The sequence below is a fragment of the Meles meles genome, chromosome 1, assembly GCF_922984935.1.
Source record: "Meles meles chromosome 1, mMelMel3.1 paternal haplotype, whole genome shotgun sequence".
Classification (NCBI taxonomy): domain Eukaryota; kingdom Metazoa; phylum Chordata; class Mammalia; order Carnivora; family Mustelidae; genus Meles; species Meles meles.
In genome coordinates this window covers 48,088,213-48,101,638 of record NC_060066.1, presented here as the reverse complement: position 1 = coordinate 48,101,638, position 13,426 = coordinate 48,088,213, and the positions used below count along the sequence as shown (strand labels likewise).

General features: G+C 39.4%; 1 protein-coding gene across 1 annotated transcript in view; it reads right to left on the bottom strand.

Annotated features, from left to right (window-relative positions):
• The window catches only part of MMP16 (matrix metallopeptidase 16), a 309,254-nt gene that overhangs the window by 45,951 nt on the left and 249,877 nt on the right, over positions 1-13,426 (bottom strand). The window contains exon 7 of the mRNA XM_046027856.1: positions 899-1,037. Coding sequence (XP_045883812.1) covers positions 899-1,037 — 139 coding nt within the window. The remainder of the gene's footprint in view (positions 1-898; positions 1,038-13,426) is intronic.

Sequence of the window (13,426 nt, the reverse complement as noted above, 5' to 3'; positions counted from 1 at the left end):
ACTTTTTTAAAAAATGTATTTTATTTATTTATTAGAGAGAGAGAGAGAGTGAAAGCACAAGAAGGGGGAGGGACAGAAGGAAAGGGAGAAGGAGAAGAAGACTTCCTGCTGAGAACGGAGCCCAACACAGGGCTCAATCCCAGGACTGTGAGAGCAAGACCTTAGCTGAAGTCAGCCACTTAACAGACACCCAGATGCCCCGATAAGTTCATGTTACCACGTAATCTTCCTTTTGCATGCCAGACAGTTAGTATTTGTGCAATTAAAATGTGTCACTTAGATAAACAACAACCAACAAATTTTACCGGGTGAAATTAATTGAGTAAATTTTTTTCCTACTCATGAATTTTCCTCACCTTTATGAGCAATTTCTTAGTTTACTGGAAACTAACAAACTTACTAAATCAAGTAAAGCTTAAGAGATTATACCATACATGAAATAAGAAGTAATATAGGTTTCATTTTATAAAAAATAGCAAGTAACTCCAAATACTCTAAAAAAAACCTCAAAAACCTTTAGTTAGTGGGAAAATGACTTTTTATTACCAATTCATTCATTCATTTCTTTTCTTTTGGTATTTTAAGCCAAATCTAAAAAATCTAAGAAATCACACAATGCCTTCTAAATTTGACTTATATATGAGAATGCCATATAAGAAAACGTAAATTAGAGAATGCCATATAAGAAAACATAAATAAACATTATCACTTCATTTATATTTCTTTTTTTTCCCTTTTCATTTATATTTCTAGTCAACATGTACAGTTCATTTCAGAAGCTCAATTAGCTACCTGACTTCACTGAACAGGTTTTACTTACTCATCTCTATGTGTGCTATAGAGCCCTGGACAAAATGACCAAAATACAACAGAGCAAGACATGGGAAAAATTCCTTACCTTTAAAGAAGACAAAATTCCCATCACTGTTTTCATAAACTGCATCGATACTAGGAGGCAAGCCCCGCCAGAAGTAAGTAATTTGCATGGGGTATCCATCCATCACCCTGTTGTTTCTCACTCGCCAAAACCACTGGTCCTGCAAACCAAGCAAAAGCATCTCTCAACAAACATGCAGGCCTCCATCGCATTTCCCTGTGCAATGGTGTAACCCTTCTAGAACTAAACTAGTGTCATTTTCACTGTCTCAAATCAAAAACATCAAAGAAACAGCTGATCAGCTTCCTTACAGTCATGACAGTTGCTTTTGTAGCTAACCGTCCAATCTCTAATCCATACAATGTGATTAAAAGATAATGTAAAAATATATAACTTCAGCATTTTACATTATCTCCAGGGCTTTTAGATGGAACAAACAGAAGTAGTTCAGACAAGTCCCTGCCAGATTTGTGGATTAAGTCAGTATTCCTGAATAAGAGAGCAGCATATGGACATGTATACATTTACAGACACAAACTTAAAATGTTAGGGATGGAATAAAGAGGCCATCCCTCCTGCTATGCCCACAATATACCCATCGTCCCCTGTAATTGTAAGTAGTGTCCTCTTTCACCCTCAAATATGTTTTGGTTTGGATGATAAATTATATGGTCACCCTAAATGAACAAAGTTATCTTGAAAAAAAATTATCAAAGTGATTCCAGTCTGTGTCAACTGCCTCTCCAATATGCTCTCACAATATCTGGACTTCACTCAATCATAGCATCAGTTATTTTATGTAAAAAGTGTCTACTCTTATCTCTAGTGAAAATATATGACTTGCCTCATAGCAAGTGCTTATAAATGTTGTTGAATTAATCATTAGCTTGCACACAATATGTTTCTCCTTAAATTCTTAGTAATGGCATGACATTCAATTATTTTCTATGGAAAATTTCAGAATAAAAACTATTCAAAGTGCTTTAATATTACAAAAATTAGGTATATTTTGAAGTATACTGTTTCACTTCATTTCAGAATTTTGTATTTACAAACAACATTTCACTTGGAAAACATTTATTTGTACTACTTAGATAAGTATGTTTCATGAAAACATTTCCAATTTCCCTTATAGATATTAACAAATGATTTATTATAGGGCTTTCCCAATCTTTTGGCTTACAATAGTTTAACTGACTAGATTTTCTAGGATTTGTGAGTTATTCATATAGTCATTCATACACACACACACATACACAGTCAACTGGGGATTCTTGGATTTCAGGTGATATGATAAAAATGAACCATTCTCCATCTAAACCAATCCAAATATAAAAATTTTCCTAGGAATCTTTGGGTAGTTGTACTTCATTCTAGTTACCTTGAGTTGTCTTCTCTACGAACTTTGTTATTTATAAAAAGAAGGAAGTAGCTTAATTGACAGCTCTAAGTTGGTATCCTTTTCTTGCTCTGTCCCTTAATAATGGTCATCCAGGTCAAGATACTAGTCATTGAGTTATTACAAACTAATAACTGACTTGTAGTATAAATACTGCTTTATTTTATTTTTATGTAGGCTCCATGCCCAGTGTCGAGCCCAGTGCAGGGCTTGAACTCAGAACCCTGAGATCAAGACCTGAGCTAAAATCAAGAATTGGATACTTAATGGACCAAGCCACCTAGGTGCATCTAATTACTGTTTTAAGGATTTTCTGAAGACCTGGCACACAGTTGGCTGTTATTATTATTAAAATTACATTGAAACTCGTTATCTTACTTTCCTTCACAATCCTGTTTACAGTTCTGCTGCTATTCTTTGTTCTCTCTTCAGATTTCAGTCATATTATGGCTCTAGCCATGCATCTCTCTCCTACCAATATCTTCTTACATTATTAACCTCTTCTTGATAATTTTTATGCTACCAGCTACCCTGAATTAATACATATCTTGATTCACATATAGTAGATACATTAAACTGATTTTAAAATACAGAGTTATTCTATGAAAAGATTAATCCAGGAAAATTACATGGGCATGAAGATCCAGGGCTTACTGTTATAGTATGTGAGCATTTGATATTCTGATTATTTATTTTTTTATAGATTTATTTATTTATTTGGAGAGAGAGAGAGAGAGAGAGAGAGAGAAACATGGCGGGGAGGGGGGCAGAGGAAGAGGGAGAGAGAAACCCAAGCAGACTCTGTATTGAGTGTGGAATCCAAAATGGGACTCCAGCCCAGGACCTCGAGATATGATCTGAGACAAAACTGAGAGTCAGAGGATTAACAAATGTGCCACCCAGGTGCCGCTCCACAAAAATATTTTTTTTTTTTTTTAAGATTTTTATTTATTTATTTGATAGAGACACAGCTAGAGAAGGAACACAGCAGAGGGAGTGGGAGAGGGAGAAGCAAGCCCCCCATGGAGCAGGGAGCCCAAAGCAGGGCTCAATCCCAGAACCCTGGGATCATGACCTGAGCCAAAGGCAGACGCTTAGCAACTAAGGCACCCAGGCACTCCCACATAAAATATTCTTAAGTTACTGTAATGTATATCCAAAAATAATAAAAATGGCTAAATACCTACTGGACTCTGACAAAGAAATAACTGACCATGATTATTAATGGAACAATGAAACGGAAAGCTCTCTGAGCTGAAGGATTGGAAAAAAAAAAAAATCAAGGGGAAAAAAAATCCTGAACCATATTCCAGTTTTCCTCAGAGAAGCACTTCACATTGTTCTGTCTACCCAGTACTGAGACAAGGCCAGTGGCTCTTTGGAACGGCCATATGCTGCTATGTGAAGATAGGAACACAACTTCAACTTGCCACTAATACAGGAAAAAACAAATTTTGCCTCAAGATAAGCCAATTTGCAAAAATTCAGAAAGTAATATGGAATAGTAGGTGAAATCAGAACGATTTCTCATTGACAGCAGCCTTGGCAGAGAGTGATATAAACTGTCGATATTCAGGTGGTGCTTCTATTCAACTTATCCACACCTTCTCAGAATGGTACAAAGCAACGGTACAAATAAGTTAGCAAGCACTCTCTCACAGAGGATGTAAATATATCATAGTCACTATAGAGTGCCATTTCAGAAATTGAGCTTGTGAACGATTCGTAGAGAGAGGATATTTAAAATGTTATTTAAGTCTCTATGCAAATTTTCCTTCTAAGTGAAACCTCCTCTGACCACACAATCTAAAATTGAATTCCCTCACTCCACCCACCCACATGTGCTTTCACTCTCCCTCTCCCTTGCTTTATTTCCCTTCACCATGTTGATCACTGTTCAACACAGTACATGTTTTGTTTATTGTTCATTCTCTCCCCACTAGAATATAAGCTCCATGATGGCAAAGTTATGCTTGTTCATTTGTGGCTCCCCATTTCCAGAAAAATATCTTGTATGTGGTAGAAGCTTACTAAATATTTCTTAGAAGAAAACACATTTAAGGAGGAAAGGACAAAGTAAAGGTAAGTTATCCTTTCATAAATATATATATATATATTTTTAGATTTTATTTATTTGACAGAGAGAGATCACAAGTAGGCAGAAAGGCAGGCAGAGAGTGAGGAGGAAGCAGGATCCATGCTGAGCAGAGAGCCCAATGCGGGGCTTGATCCCAGGACCCTGGGATCATGACCTGAGCTGAAAGGCAGAGGCTTTTACCCACTGAGCCACCCAGGTGCCCCGGTAAGTTATCCTTTCAGAAGTCAAAAGCTATGCAGATGTCACAAGAGTATACAAGTTCCACTTGAACAGGCAGACATTTAGTATATATTCCATTATTTAGAAAGGTATGATATATAAAGGTCTTTGAAACATGCAGGGAAAAAAAATTGTTTCACCCTTCCAAACACTGTAGCTTTTGTTTTGGCCTTTGGTATAAAGGGAAAGAAAGAAGAATCTGAGCTCTAAATCTGTTGTTTCTATCTTGCCACTGGCCTTTTTTTGGCTACAGCCCTTATAAAAGGGAGTGGAAGGGGTGGAAGCATACCCTAAAAATAATCAAAACTAGCACATTTGCAAAATCAACTCATGAAAAAAATAGTGCTTAAAAATTACCAAAGAGGAATTCCTACTTAAAGACCAATATTTCACTTTAGATACAAGTTTACACAGATTTGTCTTCCCATGTAGCATGGGACCAAGGAGACCACTTTGTTCGCAAAGATAAATACACAGAGTATGGGAGGGTGTACACCGTGAGGCAATAAAGAGAAATTTAGTTTGCTTTTTTTTTTTTATTCCCTTTAAAATTCTGTATTAATACAGACATATTGTTTGCTGACAACTCTAGAGAAAAAGTATCCTCCTGCTGTCTGAATATGAAGATCAGTTATTGATCTACTCTCGGGAAAGGGTGCTATTTTCATACCTCTTTTTAGAAGCCAATTAGTAAACCTGATCTACTTTAGCTTCCCTTCTAATCTATAGATTCATTATTTAACCGAAAACTTGATGTAAATCTGTGAATACCTCACGTCTACACGAACATTTCCAGAAAGCATCAGTTGCTCTCTCAGCCCTCGCCTGCCATGCCACTGTGGGCTTCCTCCAGTCTTCCCCACCTCTGAAATAGCATCTCAAAACTCTTGATTCCTTGCCATCATCACTGTCACCATCCTACTCCGAGCTGCCACTGTATTTCACGGAGATGACTGCAATGCCAACTCAAAGCTACCGATTTGCCTCCTACTGCATCTAAAATGGAATTCAGACTCCGTCCCTGTCTCCAGCCCCTGCACCAATTGCAGGTCCCTTTTGTGCTCATGACGCTCTACCTGCATCGGCATCCTTTCAGTTTCTGATAGAGTAAAGCTCTTTTCTTCCTTAAGACTTCTAGACCATTTGCTCTACTTAGAATGTTCTTTCCCTTACACCATTCATCCAATTAACTGTGAATCACCTATGCATTCTAGCTGAAATTTCCTTTCCAAAGAAAGGCCTTACGTAATCCATGACTGAAATTAGGTGACACTGTTTTATACTGTTCCATAGTAGTTTGTAATTTCACTTTACAGTACTTATACCATCTGTTACTATATTACCATTTTTTTAATAAAAGATTTTATTTATTTATTTGACGGACAGAGATCATAAGTAGGCAGAGAGGCAGGCAAAGAGGAGGAAGCAGGCTCTCTGCCGAGCAGAGAACCAGATGTGGGGCTCGATCCCAGGACCCTGGGATCATGACCTGAGCTGAACGCAGAGGCTTTAACCCACTGAGCCACCCAGGCACCCCAACTATATTACCATTTTTAAAAAAGATTTTATTTATTTATTTGACAGACAGAGATCACAAGTAGGCAGAGAGGCAGGCAGAGAGAGAGGAAGGGAAACAGGCTCCCTGCCAAGCGGAGAGCCCGAGGCAGGGCTCGATCCCAGGACTCTGAGATCATGACCTGAGCTGAAGGCAGAGGCTTTAACGCACTGAGCCACCCAGGCGCCCCTATATTACCATTTTTAAAGTGACACAATCTTCCCCCTGCTCCACTGTGCTATATGCCCATAGAAGTAGGGACAGTATATTTCTTTACCATTGAATTATCAGCTTTAGGAACTGTGTCTGGCATATTGTGGAGACCTACACATGCTTAATAAACAAATTTTTCTATTTCTTCATTAAACCACCATAGGATGACATTGTTCAAACCAAGGTGACTGCTTAATATGAGTATCAGACTATTTACTAAAATGACATTTTTTTAAAAATATTTTTTATTTATTTGACAGAGAGAAATCACAACTAGGCAGAGAGGCAGGCAGAGAGAGAGGAGGAAGCAGGCTACCTGCGGAGCAGAGAGCCCAATGCGGGGCTCGAACCCAGGACCCTGGGTTCATGAGCTGAGCCGAAGGCAGAGGCTTAACCCACTGAGCCACCTAGGCACCCCTAAAATGACATTCTTATCAAGGAAACTCACTAGCTATGGGGAAAAATATAGAAAAGTGTTTGTCTATAAATACAGATTTCTTTACAAGCAATCATGTACTGTTTCTGGGGATGTATGAGGTGGCCAAGAGAGTGTCTGGGAGATATGATGTTCAAAATTAATGTAGATCCTATTAAAAGAAAATCAGGCATGTAGTAATAGAGAATGAAAGACAAAGTCATGACAATAATAAGGGAAAAAGCTATACGCATGAATGCTTAAAGGGGAGAGGAAAAAATAGTGGCCTTCTGATCTGTATTTCTTTCTACTTCTTCTCAAAGCCAAAGGAGACCTGTGACACAATCAGCTGAGTGCTCGCCACCCTGGGGCCACCCTAGCTAGCCAGACTTATCAAGCGGTCTCACAGAACTGGAGTCTGGGAAGCCACAGTGCGTATGTCATTATGTACATTTGAGCAAGAAGAAGGAAAGAGCAATGAGTTCTGAGCCTTGGATAGACACCCGCATTTTACCATCCCAGGCCACTGTTTGAAGGGGCAGGCAGAATGAAAGAAAATTTGAGGATAAGACGATTGATGGCCATGCTGGAGTTGCAGAATAAAAAAAGTCTATCTTGGTACAGCTGCTATTGAATAGCTAACACTTTCCCCATTCAACTGATTCATTGCCCTAGATAGACTTTCAAAGCACAGAGTAAAAGTAAAATGATCAGAATTTCTTGTAAAATTTAATATTTAAACCATGTTTAATAATGGCATATGCCTGACCAAGCTCAAACATACTTACTGAACCTATTGGCATAAAAATTCATAAATACCAATTATTAGGTTAACTTACTCATTGTTAGCAGTATACAGTACTAAAAATCAGCCCATAAATTAGCTGCTCTTAAAAAAAGAAAACTTTCGCTTTTCAAGTCAAGATGGCGGAGAAGTAGCAGGCTGAAACTACATCAGGTAGCAGGAGATCAGCTCGATAGCTTATCTAAACATTGCAAACACCTACAAATCCAACGGGAGATCGACGAGAAGAAGAACAGCAACTCTAGAAACAGAAAATCAACCACTTTCTGAAAGGTAGGACTGGCGGAGAAGTGAATCTAAAACGACGGGAAGATAGACCGCGGGAGGAGGGGACGGCTCCCAGCAAGCGGCGGAGCAACGGAGCACAAAATCAGGGCTTTTAAAAGTCTGTTCCACTGAGGGACATTGCTCCAGAGGCTAACCCAGGGTGAAGCCCACGCGGGGTCAGTGTGGCCGCAGGTCCCGCAGGGTCACAGAAGGATCGGGGGTGTCGGAGTGTCGCAGAGCTCACAGGTATTAGAACAGAGAAGCCGGCTGCAGAGACAGAGCCGAGGACTGAACTCTCAGCTCGGGGTTACCTTGAACTGGTCGCGGGCTGGGTGAGCTCGGAGCGCGGCTAGAGGCTGGGGATACGGGAGTGACTGGGTGCTGTCCTCTGGGGGCGCACTGAGGAGTGGGGCCCCAGGCTCACGGCTCCTCCGGGCCAGAGACTAGGAGGCCGCCATTTTTATTCCCGTCCTCCGGAACTCTACGGAAAGCGTTCAGGGAACAGAAGCTCCCAAAAGCGAACCCGAGCCGATTACTTACTCCGGCCGAGCCGATTACTTAGTCTGGCCGCCGGTAAGGGCGGTGCAATCCCGCCTTGGGCAAAACACTTGAGAGTCACTACAACAGGCCCCTCCCCCAGAAGATCAACAAAATATCCAGCCAGGACAAAGTTCATCTATCAAGGAAAGTAGGTTCAACTCCTAAGAAAGCAGAACAATTCCAGAGGAGGAGAAAGCAAAGCACGGAATTCATGGCTTTCTCCCCATGATTCTTTAGTCTTGCGGCTACTTCAATTTTTTTTTTTCTTTTTTCTTTTCTCAATTTTTTTTCTTTTTTCTTCTTCTGCTAAATTTTTTAAAACTTTTACCCTTTTCTTTTTTAACGTTTTTTGACCAGTTTATCTAAATATATATATTTTTTCTTTCTTTTTTATATTTTTTCTTTATTTGTTTTATTTTTTAAATTTTCTTTTTTTTTTTTCTGAACCTCTTTTTATCCCCTTTCTCCCCCCCACAATTTGGGGTCTCTTCTCATTTGCTTACAGCGCATTTTTCTGGGGTCTTTGCCACCCTTTTAGTATTTTATTTGCTCCTTCATATCCTCTTATCTGGACAAAATGACAAGGCGGAAAAAATCACCACAAACAAAAGAACAAGAGACAGTACCGAAGGCTAGGGACCTAATCAACACAGACATTGGTAATATGTCAGATCAAGAGTTCAGAATGACGATTCTGAACATTCTAGCCGGGCTCGAAAAAGGCATGGAAGATATTAGAGAAACCCTCTCTGGAGATATTAAAGCCCTTTCTGGAGAAATTAAAGAACTAAAATCTAACCAAGTTGAAATCAAAAAAGCTATTAATGAGGTGCAATCAAAAATGGAGGCTCTCACTGCTAGGATAAATGAGGCAGAAGAAAGAATTAGTGATATAGAAGACCAAATGACAGAGAATAAAGAAGCCGAACAAAAGAGGGACAAAAAGCTACTGGACCATGAGGGGAGAATTCGAGAGATAAGTGACACCATAAGACGAAACAACATTAGAATAATTGGGATTCCAGAAGAAGAAGAAACAGAGAGGGGAGCAGAAGGTCTATTGGAGAGAATTATTGGAGAGAATTTCCCTAATATGGCAAAGGGAACAAGCATCAAAATCCAGGAGATGGGGGCGCCTGGGTGGCTCAGTGGTTTAAGCTGCTGCCTTCGGCTCAGGTCATGATCTCAGGGTCCTGGGATCGAGTCCCGCATCGGGCTCTCTGCTCGGCAGGGGGCAGGGAGCCTGCTTCCCTCTCACTCTCTCTGACTGCCTCTCCGCCTACTTGTGATCTCTCTCTGTCAAATAAATAAAATCTTAAAAAAAAAAAAATCCAGGAGATGCAGAGAACCCCCCTCAAAGTCAACAAGAATAGGTCCACACCCCGTCACCTAATAGTAACATTTACAAGTCTTAGTGACAAAGAGAAAATCCTGAAAGCAGCCCGAGAAAAGAAATCTGTAACATACAATGGTAAAAATATTAGATTGGCAGCAGACTTATTCACAGAGACCTGGCAGGCCAGGAAGAGCTGGCATGATATATTCAGAGCACTAAACGAGAAAAACATGCAGCCAAGAATACTCTATCCAGCTAGGCTATCATTGAAAATAGGAGAGATCAAAAGCTTCCAGGACAAACAAAAACTGAAAGAATTTGCAAACACCAAACCAGCTCTACAGGAAATATTGAAAGGGGTCCTCTAAGCAAAGAGAGAGCCTAAAAGTAGTAGATCAGAAACGTACAGAGACAATATACAGTAACAGTCACCTTACAGACTAATAATGGCACTAAATTCATATCTCTCAATAGTTACCCTGAATGTTAATGGGCTAAATGCCCCAATCAAAAGACACAGGATATCAGAATGGATAAAAAAACAAAACCCATCAGTATGTTGCCTACAAGAAACTCATTTTAGACGCGAAGACACCTCCAGATTTAAAGTGAGGGGGTGGAAAACAATTTACCATGCTAATGGGCATCAGAAGAAACCTGGGGTGGCAACCCTTATATCAGATCAATTAGATTTTAAGCCAAAGACTATAATAAGAGATGAGGAAGGACACTATATCCTACTCAAACGGTCTGTCCAACAAGAAGATCTAACAATTTTCAATATCTATGCCCCTAACATGGGAGCAGCCAACTATATCAACCAATTAATAACAAAATCAAAGAAACACATCAATAATAATACAATAATAGTAGGGGAATTTAACACTCCCCTCACTGAAATGGACAGATCATCCAAGCAAAAGATCAACAAGGAAATAAAGGCCTTAAATGACACACTGGACCAGATGGACATCACAGATATATTCAGAACATTTCATCCCAAAGCAACAGAATACACATTCTTCTCTAGTGCACATGGAACCTTCTCCAGAATAGATCACATCCTGGGTCACAAATCATGTCTCAACCGGTATCAAAAGATTGGGATCATTCCCTGCATATTTTCAGACCACAATGCTCTGAAGCTAGAACTCAATCACAAGAGGAAAGCTGGAAAGAGCCCAAATACATGGAGACTAAACAGCATCCTTCTAAAGAATGAATGGGTCAACCAGGAAATTAAAGAAGAACTGAAAAAATTCATGGAAACAAATGATAATGAAAACACAACAGTTCAAAATCTGTGGGACACAGCAAAGGCAGTCCTGAGAGGAAAATATATAGCAGTACAAGCCTTTCTCAAGAAACAAGAAAGGTCTCAAGTACACACCCTAACCCTACACGTAAAGGAGCTGGAGAAAGAACAAGAAAGAAACCCCAAACCCAGCAGGAGAAGAGAAATCATAAAGATCAGAGCAGAAATCAATGAAATAGAAACCAAAAAAACAATAGAAAAAATCAATGAAACCAGGAGCTGGTTCTTTGAAAGAATCAATAAGATTGATAAACCCCTGGCCAGACTTATCAAAAAGAAAAGAGAAAGGACCCAAAAAAATAAAATCATGAATGAAAGAGGAGAGATCACAACTAACATCAAAGAAATACAGACAATTCTAAGAACATACTATGGCGTAGAGTTGCCAACTCTACGCCAACAAATTTGACAATCTGGAAGAAATGAATGCATTCCTAGAGACATGTAAACTACCACAACTGAACCAGGAAGAAATAGAAAACCTGAACAGGCCCAAAACCAGTAAGGAGATGGAAACAGTCATCAAAAATCTCCAAACAAACAAAAGCCCAGGGCCAGACAGCTTCCCAGGGGAATTCTACCAAACATTTAAAGAAGAACTCATTCCTATTCTCCTGAAACTGTTCCCAAAAATAGAAATGGAAGGAAAACTTCCAAACTCATTGTATGAGGCCAGCATCACCTTGATCCCAAAACCAGACAAGGATCCCACTAAAAAAGAGAACTACAGACCAATATCCTTGATGAACACAGATGCAAAAATTCTCGCCAAAATACTAGCCAATAGGATTCAACAGTACATTAAAAGGATTATTCACCACGATCAAGTGGGATTTATTCCAGGGCTGCAGGGTTGGTTCAACATCCGCACATCCATCAATGTGATACAACACATTAATAAAAGAAAGAACAAGAACCATATGATACTCTCAATAGATGCTGAAAAAGCATTTGACAAAGTACAGCATCCCTTCCTGATCAAAACTCTTCAAAGTGTAGGGATAGAGGGCACATACCTCAATAGTATCAAAGCCATTTATGAAAAACCCACTGCAAATATCATTCTCAATGGAGAAAAACTGAAAGCTTTTCCGCTAAGGTCAGGAACACGGCAGGGATGTCCATTATCACCACTGCTATTCAACATAGTACTAGAAGTCCTAACCTCAGCAATCAGACAACAAAAAGAAATTAAAGGCATCCACATTGGTAAAGAAGAAGTCAAACTATCACTCTTCGCAGATGATATGATACTATATGTGGAAAACCCAAAAGACTCCACTCCAAAACTGCTAGAACTTGTCCAGGAATTCAGGAAAGTGTCGGGATATAAAATCAATGCACAGAAATCAGTTGCATTTCTGTACACCAACAAGACAGAAGAAAGAGAAATTAAGGAGTCAATCCCATTTACAATTGCACCCAAAACTATAAGATACCTAGGAATAAACCTAACCAAAGAGGCTAAGAATCTATACACAGAAAAGTATAAAGTACTCATGAAAGAAATTGAGGAAGACACAAAGAAATGGAAAAATGTTCCATGCTCCTGGATTGGAAGAATAAATATTGTGAAAATGTCCATGCTACCTAAAGCAATCTACACATTTAATGCAATCCCTATCAAAATACCATCCATTTTTTTCAAAGAAGTGGAACAAATAATCCTCAAATTTATATGGAACCAGAAAAGACCTCGAATAGCCAAAGGAATATTGAAAAAGAAAGCCAGAAAGCCAAAGTGGGTGGCATCACAATTCCGGACTTCAAGCTCTATTACAAAGCTGTCATCATCAAGACAACATGGTACTGGCACAAAAACAGACACATAGATCAGTGGAACAGAATAGAGAGCCCAGAAATCGACCATCAACTCTATGGTCAACTAATCTTCGACAAAGCAGGAAAGAATGTCCAATGGAAAAAAGGTATCTTCTTCAATAAATGGTGCTGGGAAAATTGGACAGCCACATGCAGAAAAATGAAATTGGACCACTTCCTTACACCACACACGAAAATAGACTCCAAATGGATGAAGGACCTCAATGTGAGAAAGGAATCCATCAAAATCCTTGAGGAGAATGCAGGCAGCAACCTCTTCGACCTCAGCCGTAGCAACATCTTCCTAGGAACAACGGCAAAGGCAAGGGAAGCAAGGGCAAAAATGAACTATTGGGATTTCATCAAGATCAAAAGCTTTTGCACAGCAAAGGAAACAGTTAACAAAACCAAAAGACAACTGACAGAATGGGAGAAGATATTTGCAAACGACATATCAGATAAAGGGCTAGTATCCAAAATCTATAAGGAACTTAGCAAACTCAACACCCAAAGAACAAACAATCCAATCAAGAAATGGGCAGAGGACATGAACAGACATTTCTGCA